This window comes from Nematocida parisii (genome assembly GCF_000250985.1).
Source record: "Nematocida parisii ERTm1 unplaced genomic scaffold supercont1.1, whole genome shotgun sequence".
Lineage (NCBI taxonomy): Eukaryota > Fungi > Microsporidia > Nematocida > Nematocida parisii.
Window position 1 is genome coordinate 109,137 of NW_013524646.1, and position 20,128 is coordinate 129,264.

General features: G+C 36.1%; 11 protein-coding genes across 11 annotated transcripts; 5 read left to right on the forward strand and 6 right to left on the reverse strand.

Moving 5' to 3' along the window:
* Window positions 1-174: 174 nt before the first annotated feature.
* Window positions 175-2,802, reverse strand: NEPG_00067 (uncharacterized protein). Its single transcript, XM_013202447.1, has one exon. It carries the CDS (start codon window positions 2,541-2,543, stop codon window positions 801-803), a length of 1,743 nt encoding a protein of 580 aa, XP_013057901.1. The 5' UTR covers window positions 2,544-2,802; the 3' UTR covers window positions 175-800.
* A 33-nt stretch (window positions 2,803-2,835) lies between these two features.
* NEPG_00068 (proteasome component PUP1) lies at window positions 2,836-3,683 on the forward strand (the record flags this gene model as incomplete). Its single annotated transcript, XM_013202448.1, has 1 exon — window positions 2,836-3,683. One exon carries the CDS (start codon window positions 2,836-2,838, stop codon window positions 3,667-3,669), a length of 834 nt encoding a protein of 277 aa, XP_013057902.1. The 3' UTR covers window positions 3,670-3,683.
* A 412-nt stretch (window positions 3,684-4,095) lies between these two features.
* On the reverse strand, window positions 4,096-5,614 carry NEPG_00069 (uncharacterized protein; the record flags this gene model as incomplete). The annotated part of the gene is made up of 1 exon (XM_013202449.1): window positions 4,096-5,614. One exon carries the CDS (start codon window positions 5,612-5,614, stop codon window positions 4,280-4,282), a length of 1,335 nt encoding a protein of 444 aa, XP_013057903.1. The 3' UTR covers window positions 4,096-4,279.
* Window positions 5,615-6,565: 951 nt separating this feature from the next.
* On the reverse strand, window positions 6,566-7,247 carry NEPG_00070 (uncharacterized protein; the record flags this gene model as incomplete). The annotated part of the gene is made up of 1 exon (XM_013202450.1): window positions 6,566-7,247. The coding sequence occupies one exon, from the start codon at window positions 7,245-7,247 to the stop codon at window positions 6,660-6,662; it is 588 nt and encodes a 195-aa protein (XP_013057904.1). The 3' UTR covers window positions 6,566-6,659.
* Window positions 7,248-7,280: 33 nt separating this feature from the next.
* Window positions 7,281-8,163, forward strand: NEPG_00071 (uncharacterized protein; the record flags this gene model as incomplete). The annotated part of the gene is made up of 1 exon (XM_013202451.1): window positions 7,281-8,163. The coding sequence occupies one exon, from the start codon at window positions 7,281-7,283 to the stop codon at window positions 8,064-8,066; it is 786 nt and encodes a 261-aa protein (XP_013057905.1). The 3' UTR covers window positions 8,067-8,163.
* Window positions 8,164-8,642: 479 nt separating this feature from the next.
* On the forward strand, window positions 8,643-9,522 carry NEPG_00072 (uncharacterized protein; the record flags this gene model as incomplete). Its single annotated transcript, XM_013202452.1, has 1 exon — window positions 8,643-9,522. The coding sequence occupies one exon, from the start codon at window positions 8,643-8,645 to the stop codon at window positions 9,417-9,419; it is 777 nt and encodes a 258-aa protein (XP_013057906.1). The 3' UTR covers window positions 9,420-9,522.
* Window positions 9,523-10,000: 478 nt separating this feature from the next.
* On the reverse strand, window positions 10,001-11,536 carry NEPG_00073 (uncharacterized protein; the record flags this gene model as incomplete). The annotated part of the gene is made up of 1 exon (XM_013202453.1): window positions 10,001-11,536. The coding sequence occupies one exon, from the start codon at window positions 11,534-11,536 to the stop codon at window positions 10,019-10,021; it is 1,518 nt and encodes a 505-aa protein (XP_013057907.1). The 3' UTR covers window positions 10,001-10,018.
* A 386-nt stretch (window positions 11,537-11,922) lies between these two features.
* On the reverse strand, window positions 11,923-14,024 carry NEPG_00074 (uncharacterized protein; the record flags this gene model as incomplete). Its single annotated transcript, XM_013202454.1, has 1 exon — window positions 11,923-14,024. Exon 1 carries the CDS (start codon window positions 13,933-13,935, stop codon window positions 11,923-11,925), a length of 2,013 nt encoding a protein of 670 aa, XP_013057908.1. The 5' UTR covers window positions 13,936-14,024.
* A 568-nt stretch (window positions 14,025-14,592) lies between these two features.
* NEPG_00075 (uncharacterized protein) lies at window positions 14,593-15,555 on the forward strand (the record flags this gene model as incomplete). Its single annotated transcript, XM_013202455.1, has 1 exon — window positions 14,593-15,555. One exon carries the CDS (start codon window positions 14,593-14,595, stop codon window positions 15,553-15,555), a length of 963 nt encoding a protein of 320 aa, XP_013057909.1.
* A 223-nt stretch (window positions 15,556-15,778) lies between these two features.
* On the reverse strand, window positions 15,779-16,096 carry NEPG_00076 (uncharacterized protein; the record flags this gene model as incomplete). The annotated part of the gene is made up of 1 exon (XM_013202456.1): window positions 15,779-16,096. The coding sequence occupies one exon, from the start codon at window positions 16,094-16,096 to the stop codon at window positions 15,779-15,781; it is 318 nt and encodes a 105-aa protein (XP_013057910.1).
* A 17-nt stretch (window positions 16,097-16,113) lies between these two features.
* On the forward strand, window positions 16,114-19,535 carry NEPG_00077 (uncharacterized protein; the record flags this gene model as incomplete). Its single annotated transcript, XM_013202457.1, has 1 exon — window positions 16,114-19,535. One exon carries the CDS (start codon window positions 16,114-16,116, stop codon window positions 19,237-19,239), a length of 3,126 nt encoding a protein of 1,041 aa, XP_013057911.1. The 3' UTR covers window positions 19,240-19,535.
* Between the last annotated feature and the right edge of the window lie 593 nt (window positions 19,536-20,128).

The window sequence follows — 20,128 nt, forward strand, 5'->3', positions numbered from 1 at the left end:
AGCAAAACATGCACTTTATTATACAAAGTGTGTAAAATACTATTTCTGTCTACTGGCAGATTTAGTAGAGATCTTTCAAGATAAATTATAACTGCCAAATCAGGCCAGTGCGTGAATAAACATCTGATGGTTTAGACAGAGAAAATGATAGCTAATCTATTATAATTAGTTTATTCTTATATTGCCACTGCGCGCGGATAGAAGATTTGCATTAGCTTGTATTAATACTGTCCTGCTCCAATAATTGACTACTAGCTGTATACACATATAAAAAGCATTCATAGCATACTGCAGAATAGCCAAAGATGGCCAAGAAAGAAATAATAAAACCCATCTACACCACTAGCAGTAAACCCCTGAAAATTAAAATACTCCGTGTATAATAGAATTCTCATATGGGCAATGCTTAAATATCCATAATATCTAGCTGGGCACTCTCTTCCATATTGCGAGAGATATTTGGGGTAGGTGCGTATTTTTATTTTTTAGCCATCTATTCCATCTTCCTTTATTAAATACCTGCACTAGGTATTTACTTGTGGGATACTTTATAGCCGGACAATAATACTATTTACATGAAAAGAGTACGCCTGCATGCCTGCTGTGCTGCTGCTGATAGCCAGACCTTTCATGAAGTATTAGGGGGTCTGTCCTGATCTGCTTTTCTCCTATGTCCTTTAAATATATTTCAAGAATCCTTTCTCCCGCCCTCAAGTGCTTGTAGTACACTCTGTGGTAGCTCCTTATCTCAGCAGCTGTCTTTGTTACAATATAATTTGCAAGTACACTCCAGTTCTTTCCTATATGCGGAAACAGCAGAGCAAACGTTTGTCTTTCATGTACCTGCCACTCACCCTCCTCTTTCCCCTCTTTCTCTCTCTTCTCTTTTTTTTTGGTACTTCCTTTTTCTGCATCTTCTTGTAGTAACGGTAATATATTCTCATGTCTATCTCTCTCTTTCCTGGAATGTGCTGGCAGTATTCTTTCCACTTCTTTCCTAGCTCTTCATATAAATTATGGAATGCCTCTTTCTCTGCCGCTGTCCACTCTCTTGATATTATCTCTGCTAAGTCTTTGTCCTGTATCTTTCTTGTATCCCGCATAGACCAGTCTTTCAGCCGCAGCTTATATTTCATTTTATAATAGATTTTAACTACATCTTTTGATGAGTATTCTGGAAGATACTCTTTCCGTATCTCCTTAAAGTTCTTCCCTATCTTTAAAAACGCGGTTTTTAGCTTTTCTTCGTCTCCTGCATAGATGTACACTTTCATGTTATTATTGTGCCGCGCAGCAATGTCCTTTATTGTGTCGGTGTACATATACTCTACTATCTTTGCGGGCTCTCGGTGCGGAATATATGCCTCGTTCTGCACGCTTCTCTCATCTGCGGATACTATAGACTCTGTAATTACTTCTTTGTCATGCCCCAGTGCTTTCATGTGCTTATTGTTTGCCCAGTGCGATATGCGCACAGAGCACGCCACAGACACTCTTTTTGGCCGAATTTCTTGCCTTAATTTGTTAATCTCATCCTGCTCTACTTTATACTTTGCCATAAGATACGTATATATAGAGGGAATTGAATCAGACCGATCATCAGATGTATCAGCAAGGCCAAGAACTGTACCCGAGGTATCAGAATACGACAGTGAACCACTATAGGCTGCATGCGATGTCAGTGGTACTTTCTGTGCTATAATGGATATGTTCCCATCTGATGCATCATTAATGATGACAGGCACACTTTGCGCACTGGTATTAGCAGAACCGCCCATATGGCCAGAAGTATCATTTATACCTTCGGGAGCTCTTTCTATGCTTTCACTTTCTGTGCTATTACTTATGCCCTCAAGTGCGCTGAAAATACTGCTTGTTGCATTTTCTATATTAGACACTCCGCTGTATACTGCACCGCCTTGGCTGCTGTCCACTGCATCCGGAGAAACATCTCTGTTACTTACTATCTCACCGAAGCCATTATATTCCTGTGCTTGCGGCCCACTCTCTGAGTAATGTATAGAAAGATCTTGTATTTCCTCTAGGCTTACATACTCCTGTGCCTCAGATTCATCTTCCATGCGAAATGGACCCCGTATACTCTTCTGCAATAACAGCGGAGAAGCAGGCCCACTAGATACTGCACTTTTTTCATCACTTGGCTTCCTCTCTGTTGCTTCTTTAATAGCATCCATTTCTCGCTTTAGTTTTCTTTCATTGCGTCTTTCAGCCCTTCTCATTGCCTTTTCTATCTGTTTTTTCATCCTTCTTTCTCGCCTTCTTTCTTCTTTCTCTACATCCTCCCACGGAGCTTGGTGTACACCATCGCTCTTCTCTCTATCTGCTGCTTCTTCACCCGCTTCTTTCTGTACATTTCTCTCTATATGTCTGGTTTTATTATGCTGCACATCTTGTGGATCCCCCTCTACACGCCGCCTTTGAGGGCTGTACGATTTCTCCTTGTTATATTCCTCTGCCTGCCCCTCCGTCCGTCTTTCTGTCATTATTAAGAGTAAAAGAAAATTCAACTCTATTTCTTTCATATTTTAATTTCTGCACAATACCCCGAAATGAACAGAAATGTCATAATTCCTAATACACCAAACAAAAGTAAATACTCTTCTAGCATGGCAAATATGCCAGTACACCTGCAACTGGATGAATATCATTAAAGATGCTGTTCCATGTAAGCGCATCACTTTATTCCTCTAAATAATTTCTTTGCATTTTATGCTATTATATAGCACCTTCTACCTGTCTTCTGTCCTTCTGTTTCTTCCCGTTTATTTTTGCATTAGCTGCTGTTCTTATTTTAATTTCTTTTTGTTTTTTTATATGCAACATAATACTGCCGCAATGAATTCTCCTGCATTTGAAGCATCCTGCCATAACTCAAATGATGTCAGCGAGACTCTGCAAAATATAAAGATGGCTCTGGAAGAAAGTGCTACAAAGACGGGAACAACTATTGTTGGAGTAAAAGGGAATACATTTGTTATACTTGCTGCAGATACCAGATCAACCAATGGTCCAATCATAGCAGACAAAAATGTAAGCAAAATACACACAATATCAAAGAACATTAGCTGTTGTGGTGCAGGTACTGCTGCTGATACCCGGTACACCACTAAAATGGCAGAAACTGCCCTGCACCTATTCAGTCTGAAGTATAATAGAGTTCCTCTGCTTTCATACTGTGTGAATATTTTGAAGAGGCACCTGTTCTCCTACCAGGGGCATATTTCTGCTAGTTTAATACTCGGAGGAGTTGATGAGCATGGCCCTGGGCTCTTTGGAATACACCCACACGGAAGTGTAGATACCCTTCCATACACTGCACAGGGGTCTGGATCATATGCGGCCATAGGTATGCTTGAAACAGGATGGAAGCCAGATATGAGTGAGCAAGAGGCAATAGACCTAGCATGCAAGGCAATTGAAGCAGGTATCCGAAATGATCTATACTCTGGATCTAATATTGACATCTGCATCATACGCCAGGACAGCCAGGAAGTATTCCAGAAAGAGCATAAGAGAACCTACAAAGAAATAGGAAAGAAGGGAGAAAGAGCAAATACATATGTCTACCCTAGAGAAAGCGTAAAAATACTTAAAGAAGATGTGTTCAACTTAGTAACTGTCACAAATGAGATGGAAGTAGAGTATTAGTAATAAATACTGTGGATGTAATGAAGTTTTTCTTTGAAATTATTAATTCTGTATTGTTTAATTGTATTTCTAAATTTAAGCTATTTTATTTTTATAAAGCCTGCTTTAATCCCCATTTACTGTATATTCTAGATTATTGCACAATTGAATAGTAAGGAATAAATAATTTGAAAATTGAATAAAGCCTACTTGCAGCTCTAAATGCATTAATTGAAGATGGTTCTATTTAGAAAATCTTTTATTTTTAATTAAGCCACGGAAACCGCTTAAAAATAATATTCTTCTTGGTATCTTAGATGTGTTATGGATAGAAAATACTTCATGGCTGCATCACCCGAGCAATAATAATATTGTAAACTAATAAGATCATTCTTTTATTAAATTGGCAGATATGCTATTATAATGATATAAATGTACTATTGTACATATTTCTATGTATTTTTATGTGTTAATTATCCCATTGAAATTATTTTGTGCTCTTATTTAATCTTCTAAAACCCCTGAGTCCTCTTAAATTTTATCACACGCCAATCTTCTAGTGAATTGTTTAAAATAGCTTAAATTTGCATGGCAATGCTCTCTTTTTCTATTTCAATTCGTGTATATGGCTTTACCACCATCTTTTAGCCACTTTCTTATGCATTATTGCTCTTCTAGAATATATTGAATACAGAACAGCAGCAACTATTAGTAGAATTAATGCGATTATAATGGCCCTCTTCCTCCATATATTTTTTTTGGCATCTACCTCACTACTTCTTATCGGCATCAGACTCCCATCTAAACCATCCAATGTTGCTATAGTATTGATTAGGGTTGCCTCAGGTATTTTCATATTATAGTTTGTATGCACCGCTTCATCTGTGTAGAATGCCCATTCTTTTTTTCGATCTAAAAATACCTCTCTTTTAATTCCAATTGGCCTACTAAAAATAGCATCCAGCTGGTTTTTAATGCTCTGCCCAAATCTTCTAATTATATTCAACTTGAACGTAGAGGGTGTGATGTTATGTTCTTTAAGTAGGCTCTCCATCTCACTTTCAGAAAAGTTGGCGTATACATCACCAGACAGTGCCTCTAATACTTCTATACTAGCTTTAAATAGATTTCTGCAATTATCAACATCCACTGGTTGGAACTGTTGGTTTACCAGGAAAAAGAACAAGGTGTCATATATGTACTTATGTTCGCTTTTTCTTAAATCATTGGATGTTTTAATGAATTTAAAGCTTTCTATTAGTTTTTTCAGTATTTTACTACTATTAGGAGTAATTGCTAAAAATAAATGGAATGAATAGAAATCGTCCTTTGTTAACTTAATTTGTTTGCCAAATGATTCCATTCTATCATTCTTATTTTCTCTTATTTGCATACTTTCAAATGTTGTTACTATTTCTAATACTCTCTGTAGCCTGGAATAACCTTTAGATTCATTTAACTCTAAAAGATCCAGTATTGCTTCATCTTCTTTAATATTCTCATTTTTTGAGTACCCACCACAAAAGCCACTTATTATTTCTTTTATAGTCTCTTTCACACTACAGCTAACTACAGGATATTTCATCATAAACAGATGTGTAGTGTTCATCATATTATAATATGCCGTTCTTTGCTCTTTGTTCTTTATTTCCTCAGACATCTCCATAAGAGAAGTTATGATTTGTTCTGTGTTACAGAGTATATTAGTAATTTCGCTTATTCTGGTTTTACTAGTAGTATTTTGGGCCTTTCTGTCTATATTATTATATAATAATGACATAAATGTAGTCTGTATTAGATTGTTTAGTGGCAGATATTTTTTATCTAGTTTTGCTTTCTTCTTATATGTATCTACTAAAATGGCAACTACATCATTATGATCTATATGTGGGGATTCTTGTTTGTTACTTAATTGTAATAATTGGTTTTCTATTTCACTCAGCAGCTCTTTTCTGTTGGAAATCATTTTTTTATGAAATTAGAAAATTTTAAATATTCTTGATTTTACATTAATTATATAATATATAGGAGTAGTTTACTAGTTCATAAAATTGTTCTAATAAATTTGTATTTTTCTATGGTAAGTGTGGTGACACCACTACTCAGGCGTGAGCTTCCGAGGACAGCCCGTCTGCACGCCAGCTTGCGCGATGATCCCGCCAAGACAATGGCTGGGATCGCAGATCAGTAGATCAACTTTTGACTATTTAACTGAAGATCTTCCTCCTGATTTATGGGGTGACTCAGAGAAGCATCGATGGCCAACCTTAGCGCCAGGTCTAACACACCTATGCCCTTTGGGCTCCAAGCTCACGTAGGGTTGGGCCGCTTCCCAAATACAATAAAGAGCTCTCTTCTTTCACTTTCTTCTCTATCCTGATTACGTAGCATAGCAGCAATGGCGTTACTCCCTAGGAGTACTTCAATATCTGCTTTTGTTATATAACAGTGTGTGTTATATAGCTGTGTAATGTGTTTTTCTATACCCGTGTAATCTTATTCCATATATATTTGAACAGATTTATTTTTCTGTATGTTTTTCTTAATGTGTACACTCTTTAATATAAATGAAGGCTTTATAAATTATAAAGGCAAAGAAAATAATAGAATAGAATAATTAACGAACTAAACGCATTAATTACGTTAGTAAATTGAAATGTTCAGTGAAACACAGCCAACAATAGATGATTTAACTAGTAAAGGTGATTACTTAAAGATTGTATATTTATTGAACATTTGGATACAGCATAATTATTAGCTTTATCAATTGGCAATCACATTTCAAAAAAATTAAACTCTTCTACTAAGGAATTATGATATACCTTGCACATTCTGAGTATAGTTTAGGTTACATACAAACCATTTAATATTATTAAACACTGTAATATATCTAAAAAGACACTAGCACATACAATTTTGACTTTTTGATTTTATTATAGCAGGAAAGCTGTAGGGGGGTTGGTTTATGCGCACAGATGTATCTATTCAATTATACTTCTAGAAATCTTTATTTATGCATCTGTATTGTGTATCTTTTGCACATCTCTTTTGTACTTTTCTTTTAAGTCTATATACATCTGAGATAATTTGTCTATCACTGCTTTATCTCGCAGCTTGACTTCCAGTACTCTTTTTTCTAGATGCTTCTTTAGCTCCTGCACCTCCTCGGCAACTTTCAGTTTTATTGTTTCCTTCGCCTTTTCTTTCAACTTTTGTATGATCTTTTCCATTTTCTGCTCGTAGTCCCGCTTTATCTCCTTTTCTTTTTCTTTGTACAGTGCCTCTATCTCCAGTAGCCTCGCTTTATATTTATTTTTCAGCTCTTTTATTTCCTTTTCTTTTGACTTTTTCACTTCTTTTTCTATTGTCTCCTCGATTGTCTCCTGAATGCCAAGTACCCTGCTCTGCATTTCCTTTAAACGGAACAGCTCCTGCTCTACATTGTGTATCTTTTCATCCCGAGAGCTTTCATACTTCACCCGGAATGGATGCGCATCGCGCGCCTTTTTCCTGTCCTTTGATGAATTATCGCATAGTTCTATTGAATCGTTAAACCTTCTTTCCAGCTCGCGCACTTCACTTTCCCTGTTGAAGTCCATTACAAAATAAATGAAAAACTATATTTGTTATGAATGTCAATTGCAACAGGATGCATTTCTCTTATTCGAGATGGGTACGTGGATAAACAAGTGGATCTGCTAGACAGAGACCCAATAAGCATGCGCACGTACCTAAGCCTTATATTTGAATCTCTTAATAAAAAAAGAGACATTATTCTGGCGATTGTTATTCCTGCTGAAGCAGCAACTGTTCCTGAAGCAGATGACCACATTTCGATTGGCATAGTTTGCAAAGGAGTTGTATATCTCTCGGAATGCATCAATCTGCACAGGTTTACAGTTACTACTACCAATCCAAGTGTCATAGCAGTATCCAGGAAGAATGTTGCAGACCCAAACATGAAGTGCCATATTAAAAATATTTATTACTACAGACTAGAGCACTCTGTTCTCTCAGAAATAATGAACAAGAAAGACAAAAAGCTCTTTAAAAGCCTCACCCGGGTGCTAGAAGACTCCCCAGATGCAGTGGCCGAGCTAGCCAGAATGAATCCTGTAATACTTTCCTGCAACTGGATAGGAACAGAGCATGACTATCTGAACAATAGCATATTTCATACGTATATAGAGCAGAACAAAATACTTGGGGATATATTTGATCCAAAGAAGGCGTCCACTCGGGTGATAAAAAAAGAAAGGAAAATATTCCGAAAAATTCTTATAGGTATTATGACCCTGATGGCTATTATGTTTATTGCCCGAAATGTTCTCTATGAGTTTTCGTATTGGGCTCTTTTATCCCATCTGGCAGTTCTATCAGCGTGTGGTGTAGTCATATTTATCAATGAAAGAATATGATGGAAAGTGCCAAAGCATTTTCAGTGGCTATTATTAATTAGTGATTGCTTAAATACAAAGATTATTTATGAAAGAGCACATGTTCTGTGCACCCAGAAGAAATATAAAATAAATGTGCTTTCTATAGTATACAGTTTATTTTTGCATTTTATTGAAATGTATCCTTTTATTAATATATGAAAAACAATTTTATTATTTTGCATACCACAGCTATATGTACATTATTTTATGCTCTTTTAAAATGCATTAATGCATGTATTCTATAATCTTCTTTTTAATTAGCTAAAAATATTTCTATACCTGTCACATTTTACAAATGCTTTCTATATACTAGCGGTGTCTTGAATGGTTTAGAGCACCGCATACCACACATTATTCTTTTGTGAATAGCTGATGCGGGTGCAGCCAATTCTATCATTATGATTGTCTTCTGAGCAGTAGCATTTACCCAAGGTATTGTTCTGCAGAAGATGAATAAGATGCCCTGCGTACGCTCTGTTGATGCTTCTTTATTTTAATGCGGCCTTCTTTTCTTCAGTGCAAGCAGCCTATTTGCACTTTGTTTTTTAAAGTTTTATGTCGACAAGCAAGACAGAGTATGGTTTTACTGTGCGAGATAACCAGGAAAAAGGTCAGACTCTTTATTCACAGGAAATTGAAGCGATGATGTATACCTGTGGCGACGTTCGCATTCCCAATAAAGAATCCAGCACCTACATGGAGCAAATAATATATGTGCAGTTAAAATTGTTACTTAGTAATGCACACAAAGTATCAAAGATGAAAGGCAGCAAGAAAATCAACATAGAAGACATAGTGTTCCTTATGAGAAACAATCCGCACAGAGTAAAAAAGCTGTCCAACTATATCATCTTTAAAGACGTGCGTAACAAAGTTAATAAAGATGCAATTTCGCTGCGGGCTGCGTCAGAGACAAGGCTAAGATACAATTGGCTCCCAAAACATGTATATGAAATGCCAGAGCACACACACGGCAGATTGTATATAATTGACAAAATGACAGAAGGGATGTCTAAGGAGGAGTATTTGGACTTCACAGAGTGCAGGCAGGCTTCTTTTACCTTTAGAAAAGGGAAGAGATTCAAAGAATTCCTCAATACACAGTATAAAATGAAAGATGACCTATTAGATGTCCTTGGGTTTCTTGCATGCGAAATAGTATTCGATATTATCAGCATAGCCAGTAAAATAAATGCACTAAAATCAAAAAAGAGTCAAATAAACCCAGACATTAAGGGAATGTTCAAAGAAAGAATGCATAAAAAACCCATTACCGTGGCAGACATTGATGAGGCTTGCAGACAGCTAAAGCTAAAAAATGTCATATACTAACCATAAATAGTCTATTGAAAATATTTCTATAGCCAAGGGCACACACTGCCCACCATCTATGATATTATCTGCGCTCTGTAGAGATATCCATATAAATAAACACTGATATATATGTAAGAATTATTTTTCGAGCTATATAGGAATGCTTGTAGACTTAACAATACAACATTAGATGCTAATTTATGAAATGTTGCGTGTTCATTGTTTTTTCTGTTCTGTATCAGACCATTCACACTTGAGTGTCTCTGCTGCGTGTATGCCGGTCCCTGAAAATTTATCTAAAAATTATAAATAGAATTTAAATCTTTCCAGATCTGTTCTTGTAATAATTATATTAAAATAGTAAAAAACAATGATTTCGGACAAATATAAATCAATAGAAAACAAATAGCCCAAATAATAAAAATAACGATTGCTTCTGAGTTTAATAGACTTCTGCTATACACTGGAGACATCCTAGAAAATTGTAAAATATTACACAGCCAACGTGCCAAACCCGAAATTCAATATGATGCCCTAGAATTCATATTAAACAATTTATTACATATTATATCAGTCTGTTAGTAAGTTTATATGAAAATTGCTAAATGTACTTGTATTTATTCAAGGCGCAGGTTAAGTACCTTAGCAGATGCTATTTTAATTAGATCTGACTTAAATGCATCGGTTTTAATAAGCATCTTTAGATCCTCTGGAGATTGGTAAGATTCTCCTAAATATAGGGCAGCTAATCCTGCAACATGGGGGGCTGCCATTGATGTTCCAGATAGTTCTCGCATGGTATTATTTAGGAATGAACTTCGTATTCCAACTCCTGGTGCATATACATCTACACAGGGACCAGTATTGCTAAACTCTGCAATTTCATCATTTTTGTCAATAGCTCCTACAGTAATTACCTTCGTAATTGAGGCAGGAGAATACTCACATGCATTAGAAGCATTGTTGCCCCCTGCTGCTATTATTACGAGTCCCGTGCCTACTGCTTTTTTTGCTATCTCCTTTAGTACTTCACTCTTAACCCCGCCAAGGCTCATGTTGATTATAGCCTTTGGGTGCTTTTCTGTTTTAATTCTCTGGTGATGTGACTTCATTGCATATATTAATCCTAAAACTGCATATTCTGTGCTTCCCTTTCCCTCATCGGTTAATATCTTTACAGGAATTAGCGTTGCATTAGAAGCAACGCCAACTGTCTTGCCTCCAATTATTCCTGCACAGTGTGTGCCGTGGCCATGGTCATCCATTGCATCAAGGTTTCCGCCAACAATATTTATCCCCTTCTTTACTCTACCCTTTAGCTCATCGTGTGTGTCCTCTATCCCTGTGTCCAACACGTATACATAAACCCCACTGCCTGCACTTTTTGGATATACAAAAGTGTCTTCGCTATATATCTTGCTGCCCTGTGCTAGCCGGCTCAGCCCCCACGGAGTATCCACTCTTGCTTTTAAGTTGCTGGCTGTGAATGGATAGTGCAGCTTCTTTATTGCTGCTGCATACTCTTTCTCTCCTGTCAGCTCTCTGGTGTGTGGGATGGGCATTGGAGTAATGCTAATGGGCTTTGACTTGATTCTTTGGGTAGAAGAAAATCTTCTTGAACTGAATTTAAAAAGTGGATGCGGCTTGTTTCTATGCTTCCGGAATATTTTTTTAACTGGATTCTTTCTGAAGTGCCTTCTCCCTTTTAATACATTGGCGTGCGCAGATAGATCTTCCCTATTATGCTCTGTAGAAATTGAAATTGTGCTTGGGCTGACCTCTGAAGGAGCATATAATAGCTTGTACTCCTCTCGAGTGAGCATAAGGTCGGGCATTCCTGCCGACAGAGACTCGCCCATGCTCAGCTGAATTGTATACTCTTTATTCTCTTCAACCACAAGCACATCGCTTCTTTTTCTAAGCTGTGCCGCCTCGCTTTCTGAAATGTCTGCGGTATATCCTTTTAATCCACCCACACCAAACCCTTTAATAGTATGCTCTGGAATATTACTGGCTTTTATCCACTCTTCATGGCTTTGAATGCTTTCTGCAGAGAGGTCGTCTTTAAGCAGGACAATATGCCTTTTGGCTAGACAAATGCCAAGAAATAGAACTATGCTGTATGCTGCTATCATTGTATCTTTGCTCTTCCATTTCTTTAAATATACCAGCTCACACAATGTAGCAGCCTATATATGTGTTTCTTTCACTTTCTCACATACATTTAATATAAAACCCTCCAATAATATCCACTGCTGTGTTTACACGCCCAAACATTCTACAACACCATGGATACGTACTTTGGCAGGATCAGTGCTATAAAAGTGGACGGCGTGTAATTCACGCAATGCACAAGCTGATATAAACACTCCACTCTACTTTATTCAATTACTTTATACAGGAAAAAGTTGCTATTCTAGAACAGATGTTATGAAGAATGGTGTAGCAAAAATATTTAAAACTATACCAGAAGTCTATAATGCAGTTATTATTAAGATATACAATCACATTTATTTGATTATTAGACAAAGAAAATATAGTATACAGATGAGCATATACTTATTATAGCAAAGGCTATTGCCACCATACTTATAACGGTTTTTGTTCCTGAGCTGAATGAGCTAGAATCATCTGCCTTAGCCTTCTTAACAAATACACCAGCTGATTTCTTAGACTTGTTTTTGCCAGAGTTCTTTGAACCTATGTTTTTGTTAACATTACCTTTTTCATCCACAGGGCACTCTCCAGTGAATTTATCTATAAAGCAGTCATTGTCATTGCAGTGTGATTTTAGCAATTCTTCAATGCAGGCACACCCAATGACCTGCACTCTATCGGCCTGGGCACACTCAGTGTTTGTGTTCCACACTACAATTGAGTTGTGTGGGATCTTGCTTACAGTACACCTACTGTGCTCATACACCTGCTCGCCACATGAACATCCCAGAATGACCTTCTTGAAGTTGTTGCAAAGTGCAGGAGATGCAATAATTATCTTTTCAAGATCCTGCTTTGAAGCATTCTTCTTTATGAAGGGTGAGTGTGCATCAATGTATGCGAGGTATCCAAGGATTTTCTCATAGTTTATCTTTAACTTGTGAGTTCCGTATAAAACCTGCACAACGTAGTAGTAAATAGATGAGGATAGAATCTTGTGGTTTTCTCTGTTCTTAATTGCATATGCAATGCCCGGCTCAATCACTTGCTGGATATTTGTTATATCTCTGTATGTCTTCTTATCTAGTGGCAGCTGAGATACTTCAATTATCAGCGATTGCAGTGCAAACATAAGGATTTCTAATGATTCAATGTTATTTGCATCATACTTGCACTTTTCATCGAAGATGTGTGCGATAGTGATCTCCCCGTATTGATTTGAAAATTCTGGGGCCATCTCCTTTATATGCATTTTGTTGGGTGTTTCTAAATACTTACTTGGAATAATATCGCCCAGACCCAGGTTGTACATATTCTTCTCTAGGTTGGTCTTTGTGACAAATACACTCTCGGAGTTAATGATAGCTCCATTTTTGTTGAATGAATAAGTAGGTTTATCAGAGCACAGATTCTTGTTTGCTGACTTGCTCTTGAATTTCTTTAGCAGCACGGTATTAATCAATTTTCTGTCCATGAAAGCTTCTACCATCTTGGAAAACAGAATGCTTTGAAGGTTCGCTGTGTCAATGTCAATATACTTTATTTTGGGCATTTCATTTTGCTGAGAGTAATTAAAGAGGCTTGTCGACATAAAATCTGGAATTAATTTTTTTACACATATATTGTTCTTGTATAGAACGTTCTGGATTGGATCATGCTTCTCTATACTGTATTCTACCATCAGAGAGTCTGGATAGCGCACATGCTGGTTTATGATCGTAGTTGTGTCCTTAGCCATATCAAAGGTAGGGATGAAGTACTCCTTGCGCAGCTGTATGGTAATCCTTCTGTGCTCTGGCTTCACTGTGCACTTTAAATCATCAAAGGTCATGCAAGCATTATTATTAAACATATTTTTCAGAGCAAAAGTAAAGTATTTTATGATACTATTCATAGGGATCAGCATACCAATTATATTTTCTTCTGGTGAGAATAAAATCTTTTCAACCTCTACATCTGTATTAATGGGAAGAAGAGTCAGGTGAAGACCTTTAATCCGTTTAAGAGTGCTAGCAGAAAATTCAATTCCAACCATTTCATCACTGAAAATGTTAAGTTTGTCTATGCACTCAAGCATCATATAGTTTCTTAATGATATGTGCACTGTGATGTAATCTGTGTTGTCATCTATGACCTGAACATCCATAGGAATAGAAGATGCAATGTGAACACTTTTTAAAAAATCTGGTTTAGTATTTTTTTCAGTTGTAGTAAGCGGACTATACATATTGTTCTTAGATACATCAGGAGATGGCTTTTTACTTCTGAGGTCCCAAATTCTGTTTCTGTTAATTTCCTCGTTCTTAATGCACACACTGTGTCTTGCTGCAAGTATAAGTAAAATAATACTTGTTCCAATGAAGGACAACTTTACCATGTGCAAACTCTCTTCTGCACATATTTATACACTAAAAATGATAGATGAATATCATAAATACAAGAAACAAACAAAGAGTGACAGTCTAAAACAAACAAAACAATATAAAAATAAAAACAAAAACAGCAAAATATCTTAATGTAAACAAACGCCCAGGGAAATAATAAACATCTAAAAAGCGTAAAAACAAACAAAAATCAATAATTCATAAAAATACACCTGCATGAAAATTATTGCCAGAAATACTCTTAGCATACTGGATTCCTACTGGATTATATGCACTTTATTATATTTTTAATTTAGCTAGAACTGGATACGTACATAATTAATTTATAAATGTGCTTAAACAATTCATTGAATATATTCATGTATTTAATTACACGGGCTGCTTCGGATTAACTAGCTGAAATTAAAAATAATTTTACTTATTTTCAATTATAAACACTCTATAACTATTCCAGAATAAATTATAATTTTTGAGAGTATTCATAATATTATTTCGGGTTATATACAAACCATTTAACATATCTTGTCTATGAATATTTCGTGCTATGTTAAATACATATTTGTTCTTCTGAGTTGTTTATATGGGCTTATATACGATTATGCAAACAATATCTACATATAGATTTATTTCCGGTTACTAAAAGTTTTATAATGAACCAGATTAAAGAAGAGACTCTTCCAAATAAAGAAGATCCTGATATAACTCGAAATAGTCTAAAAGCACTGGGCTGCGCGTTTACAGATGAAAACTCAGCAAGTTTTCAGGAAACAGATTCTTCTAACTGTACACAAAACAAGATCCTGCAATCACAACATAAATCATCTTTTAATACTATACTGAACACGTATTGCACAAACACAGATAATATATTACAGGAGAAGCTGTGTGTGTCACTCTATTGGTTCAGTGTCTTAAAGCCTGTTCTTATTGTATTTATAGAAAGGCTGAATAAAGAAAAATATATACCAGAGACAGTAAATATATTTGCTATAAGACCAAATGGTGTGACAAATTTAGATTATGCAATATACTTGCTACTAGAGCACAAATGGGTTCTACGCAGAATACACTCTATCAGCAATTCAGAACTATCTCATATCCTAACTGTGCAAGATACACATCTTCTTAGGCAGCTTTACAGGGACAAGGACCGCATACATAATATACTGCAAGAACTTCACAATATAATCTATGCCGCCTCAGATGCTAGTAGTGAATTCACACCAAACACATACACACGATATTTTGTCGATCCAAATTCCATAAATAATTCTAGTTATTACTCTTTACAGCAAAGAATAAAAGCTATTAATAATAGACTCCACAGATTCTTAATAAAGAATGATCTCACCAGAGAAGAGAAAGAATACGTCACAAATAGAATAAAAAAACACATATTCGTGCTGTCTTGTGCTAATGATACTTCAAATCGCTCAATACATCTAAATCATTCAACCCAAAATTTAAATAATTCAGGCCATACGGATTTGCTTATGTCCTCTGAGTCCACAATGGATTCTGTGCTAAAAGACATTATTATTATTCGAATGCGCGCGTGTTTGCTTATTATGGTAAGTTGTTTGGCATTTTTCCTATGCTTTATTTCTGATTGATCCTTCTAAGTCAATTGTAGATACTTTACTAAATGATATTATAATTTTATGCCTGTTACATTCTTACTTTTTTATAAATCATTCCATGTTCTTTATATATTTTACTATTCAAATGCACCACTAAATATTAATTAAATAATTTATTATAGAAAGAACTACCAGAGACAACTTAATTCTACATTAGTCTATATTTACACTGTAAACACTTACTTTATACTTTAGACTATATTCCGGCTAGAAATGCATCTATGTCATATGACTCTCTTACATAAACATTCTTATAGATAGATCCTATGGGAAATTTGGTTGTTTCCCGGCACTTTGTGCAAGTGACAAAGAATTCATTTTTATTTACTCTCACAGTACAATTCACTACAGGAATATTTACTTTTTTACAGTTAAAGCAAATAACAGTTTTATCAGAAAGAGACAGCTCTTCAGAGGAATTCTTCAGAATATTTCCTAACTTAGAAATAAACAACGAATCAAGCCCATTCTTGTTGTACCATAAAATAAGACTACAAAAGTATTCAAGAAGCATTCGTAAATAAAATTTTAATGCATTTGGAAAGCATTGAGGTAGAAGGATTCAAAAGTTATGGAACAAGAACGGTGATAAGTCCCATGGACAAGTCATTTACAGCAATAACCGGGTTAAATGGAACAGGAAAAAGCAATATTCTTGATGCCATTTGCTTTGTGCTTGGTGTAGATACTCCTCGTCTTTTAAGGAGCAGCAGTATGAAAGATTTGATATTCAAACAGTCAAAGACCACGAGCGGGTCAGCAAAGGTTTCCTTGGTCTTCAACAATAAAGAGAAAGAGCGGGGCCCAATAGGATATACAGAGGTTGACACAATAAAGTTAACCAGAGTAATAACAGAGGACGGGAAGACAAAATATCTTCTTAATGATCACAATGTAAGTACCAAGACGGTTACTCGTCTGCTGCAGTGTGTGGGTCTATCTTCTAGCAAGGCTGGGTATACCCCAGGCGGCGGCAGAGTAGAAAAGCAGGCGCCGTACTTTATAGTCATGCAGGGCCGGGTCAGTCGAATATTGTCAATGAAAAGCACGCAATTTCTGACGCTTTTAGAAGAGTGTTCTGGTACAAGTGTGTACAGGACAGAAAAGTACAAGGCGTACAGCACTCTAGAAAAGAAGCAAAAAAAGCTTCTGGAAACAAAAGACACACTCTCTAAAACAATATTTCCATTTTTAGAAAGATTGAGAAAGGAGAGAGATGATTACTATGCACACAAGGAGGCAGCAGAGAAGAAACTAGCGCTTGAAGCCGCGCTTGTTAAGTGCAAGAGCTCTCTGGAGTATAAAGAGGCTGAAGAGGCAATTGAAGAAAGAGAAGGAATCCAGAGGCGCTTGTATGAAATAGAAAAAGAAATAGAAGAGAAAACCAGAGAAATTGTAGATGTGGATGTAGTAGATGTGGACATAGCTGGCATTCAGGAAAGAATAGACAGCAGAAATAGGGAGATGGCCAAATTAATGATAGACGTTGAGGAAGAAGAGGCCCAGGCTGCACAGAAGTTGATCAACAAGAAAGAGAAAGAAATAGAAAGAATACTCGCAGCTTATGAAGAAATAGTAAAGAGTATGCAGGTACATGAAGAAGATGATCAGAGGGAAAACACTATAGAGGAAAAGTCGGTATTAGGAACAGAAAAGTCCAAGTCCAATACAGCAGATAGCGATGATAAGAAGGCTGAAATAGAGCGAACACTTACTAGGCTAGAGGCAAAAGAAAGTGCACTAATGCAGGCAGATCGACAGAGAGATAGTCTGTCAAAAGAGAGGAAACGAGAAGGGCTCAGCACACAGCTAGATGATATCTCTAAAGATCTCTTAAGAGTGCAAGAGAAGTGCGAGTTGGTTAAGCGACAGGGCATGTCAGAAGAAAGGGCTAGAGCCAATATTGAAGCGCATAAAAAGCATCCTGGAAGATCTCTTGATGAAATAAGAAGAGAAATTGATCGGATGAAAAGAGAGCTGGGCTATCCTGTGCGAGACGGTGTTTATGGGAAAGTAAAAGAATTAATTGAGATAATTGACGTGCGGCATGAGGTCAGTGTGGGTGTGGTTCTGGGCGCGCGGAAGGAATACTTGGTTGTTGAGAACGAGGCAGTTGGAAAGAGCGTAATTGAAGAGGTTTCCAGAGAAGGCAGACGGATAGATGTGATTCCGCTGAACAAAATCGTGGGTCGTCGGATAGAGCCTAAAAAAGAAGACCGGGCGAGGGAGTATGGAAGTATTCCTCTAATAGAAGCAGTGAACTATCCAGCAGAGATTAAAAAGGCCTTGGAGTATTTACTAGGAGGCTATATTTTAAGTAAAGAAAGGTCTACTGCTATTAAGCTAAGAGACGCCGAGGGCATTACTTCAGTTACTGTAGACGGCGAGCTATTTGATAAAAGAGGAACAATCACTGGAGGAAGCATAGACAGGAACAAGTATCGCTTCAACAAAACAACAAAGAAGGCTGATCTTCTTACTCTTCAAAAAGAAGAGAAATTAGCACGGGCCATTATACAGCAATGCTCATTCAAAGAGCTTTCAGAAAGCCAAGAGTATCTTAAGCTGCTTGCCCATGAACAAGAACTTCTCAAACACGCTGCTCAGACAAAAGCAGAGATAGATGCACTGGGCAGGGAAACGGTGCAGGAAGATGAGATAAAGGGGCTTACACAAAAGATCCATCGCCTTACTGAAGTGAAGAACAGCTTGTCTGCTAAGTATGCAGAGAAAGAAAAAAATGCAGAAAGGCTTAAGGAAATATCTGAGAAACTGAAAGAAGCAAAGAAGAGAGAGGAGCAGTTGAAAGAAGAAATCAAAAGAGACGAAGCATTAAAGTTTGAAGGCATAAAAAACAATGAAGTGAATCGAGCAAGAAGGTCTATTCAGATAAAAGAAAGAAGAAGAATAGAAATGGATATTGACCAAATCAAAAAAGAAAAAATTAAGCACGAAATACGGTACAAGAAAATAGAAAATGTCACACTAGGCGACAGAAAAGCAAGAAGTAAAAAGACAAAAGCTGAATTAGAAACCGAGCTTCTGCAAATTCAGGAAGAGTTGAATTATATCCGAACCATCCCAAGAAAGGATATAAACAAAAAAAACATTGAAATACTGCAGAAGAATGAGGAAATTGAGCTGGAGCTGAAAGAAAGAATCAAAAAGCTTCAAATCGACAAAGAAACAATTGAAGAGTCTTTGAAGAAGTTAAATACTGCAGAGACTGAAACTATAGAAGAAATCTTTCATTCTGTTAACAAAAGAATCGGACGGTATATTAAATACTTCATTCCAAATGCTGATGCAAAGCTAGAGAGTGTTAATGGGTCTGTGATGCACGGGGTAGAATTGCATGTAAAGATAGGCACATGGAAGAAAGGTCTTACTGAACTGAGTGGTGGGCAGAGATCTCTCTGTGCACTCAGCTTGATATTTGCCCTTCTTAAAACAAAGCCGTCTCCATTATACATTCTTGATGAGATCGATGCAGCTCTTGATGCATCACACACTGAAGCCATGGGGCGCATGATACAGAATGAGTTTGTTGGATCGCAGTTTGTCGTGGTGTCTCTGAAAGATGGAATGTATCACAATGCAAATGTTCTGTTCCAGACATACATTAGAGAGGGAACATCTGGAGTGAGAAGAATGTAAACTGCTATATCTTAGTGTTTTATAACAATGGTCTGTATAAATATTCATTCTGTGCTTTTTAGACTAGCCCTGCTATGTATATTCATACTATTACAGACCTCTAATATTTTTACTAAAGCTTATAATACATCCCCTCTGTATAGTATACACTATGTTGTATTATAAGAGCATGTACTTTACTCTATATCAGTACTTATCTTACACCAGAACATCTCTATGCATGAATTCCTTACTATGCTAAGAGTGGTACTATATTTGCTTCATATGTGGCTTATGGGGTTCTTTATCGTATAAATGTATAAATATGTCTATGTGTGTTATTATAGTATATTTTCTCATAATAATAGAAATATTCTGTTTTGTTTAAATTGTATGAGAAACAGCTACATAATATGTGAACTATGCATAATTTATATTAAAAATAAAATATTATTTATGCGTTACATAAATTAGTTTAATAAAAATAAAAGCGTACACTAAAATTATTTTAATTCGGGTTATTTCTGATTTATTCCATTCTTATACCCAGTGAAATATTTAATAAAGTATGCTCTTCATTCACTTGGTAGGTTTATGTGCTATTTATGCGTATTTCTAGAAAATCCTATATAAATATTCTTATCGTGTTATGTAAAGGATAAACAATTCTATTTTTAAATAAATTATACTTATATTATGCATTATAATAGAATTTTCTCTTCTTTAAATGAAACAGCATAAGAGATATATTAGAAATTAAACATAAAGCATTTTGTACCAAGAAAATATCATATAATTATAAAAACCACCTGATAATAAAATATTTTGTAATATAATCAAAAATCAAAATTGGTTGCCTTTTATGTTTTTAATAGCTGTAAAAGGAAATTCAGGCATTTATACTAAAAAT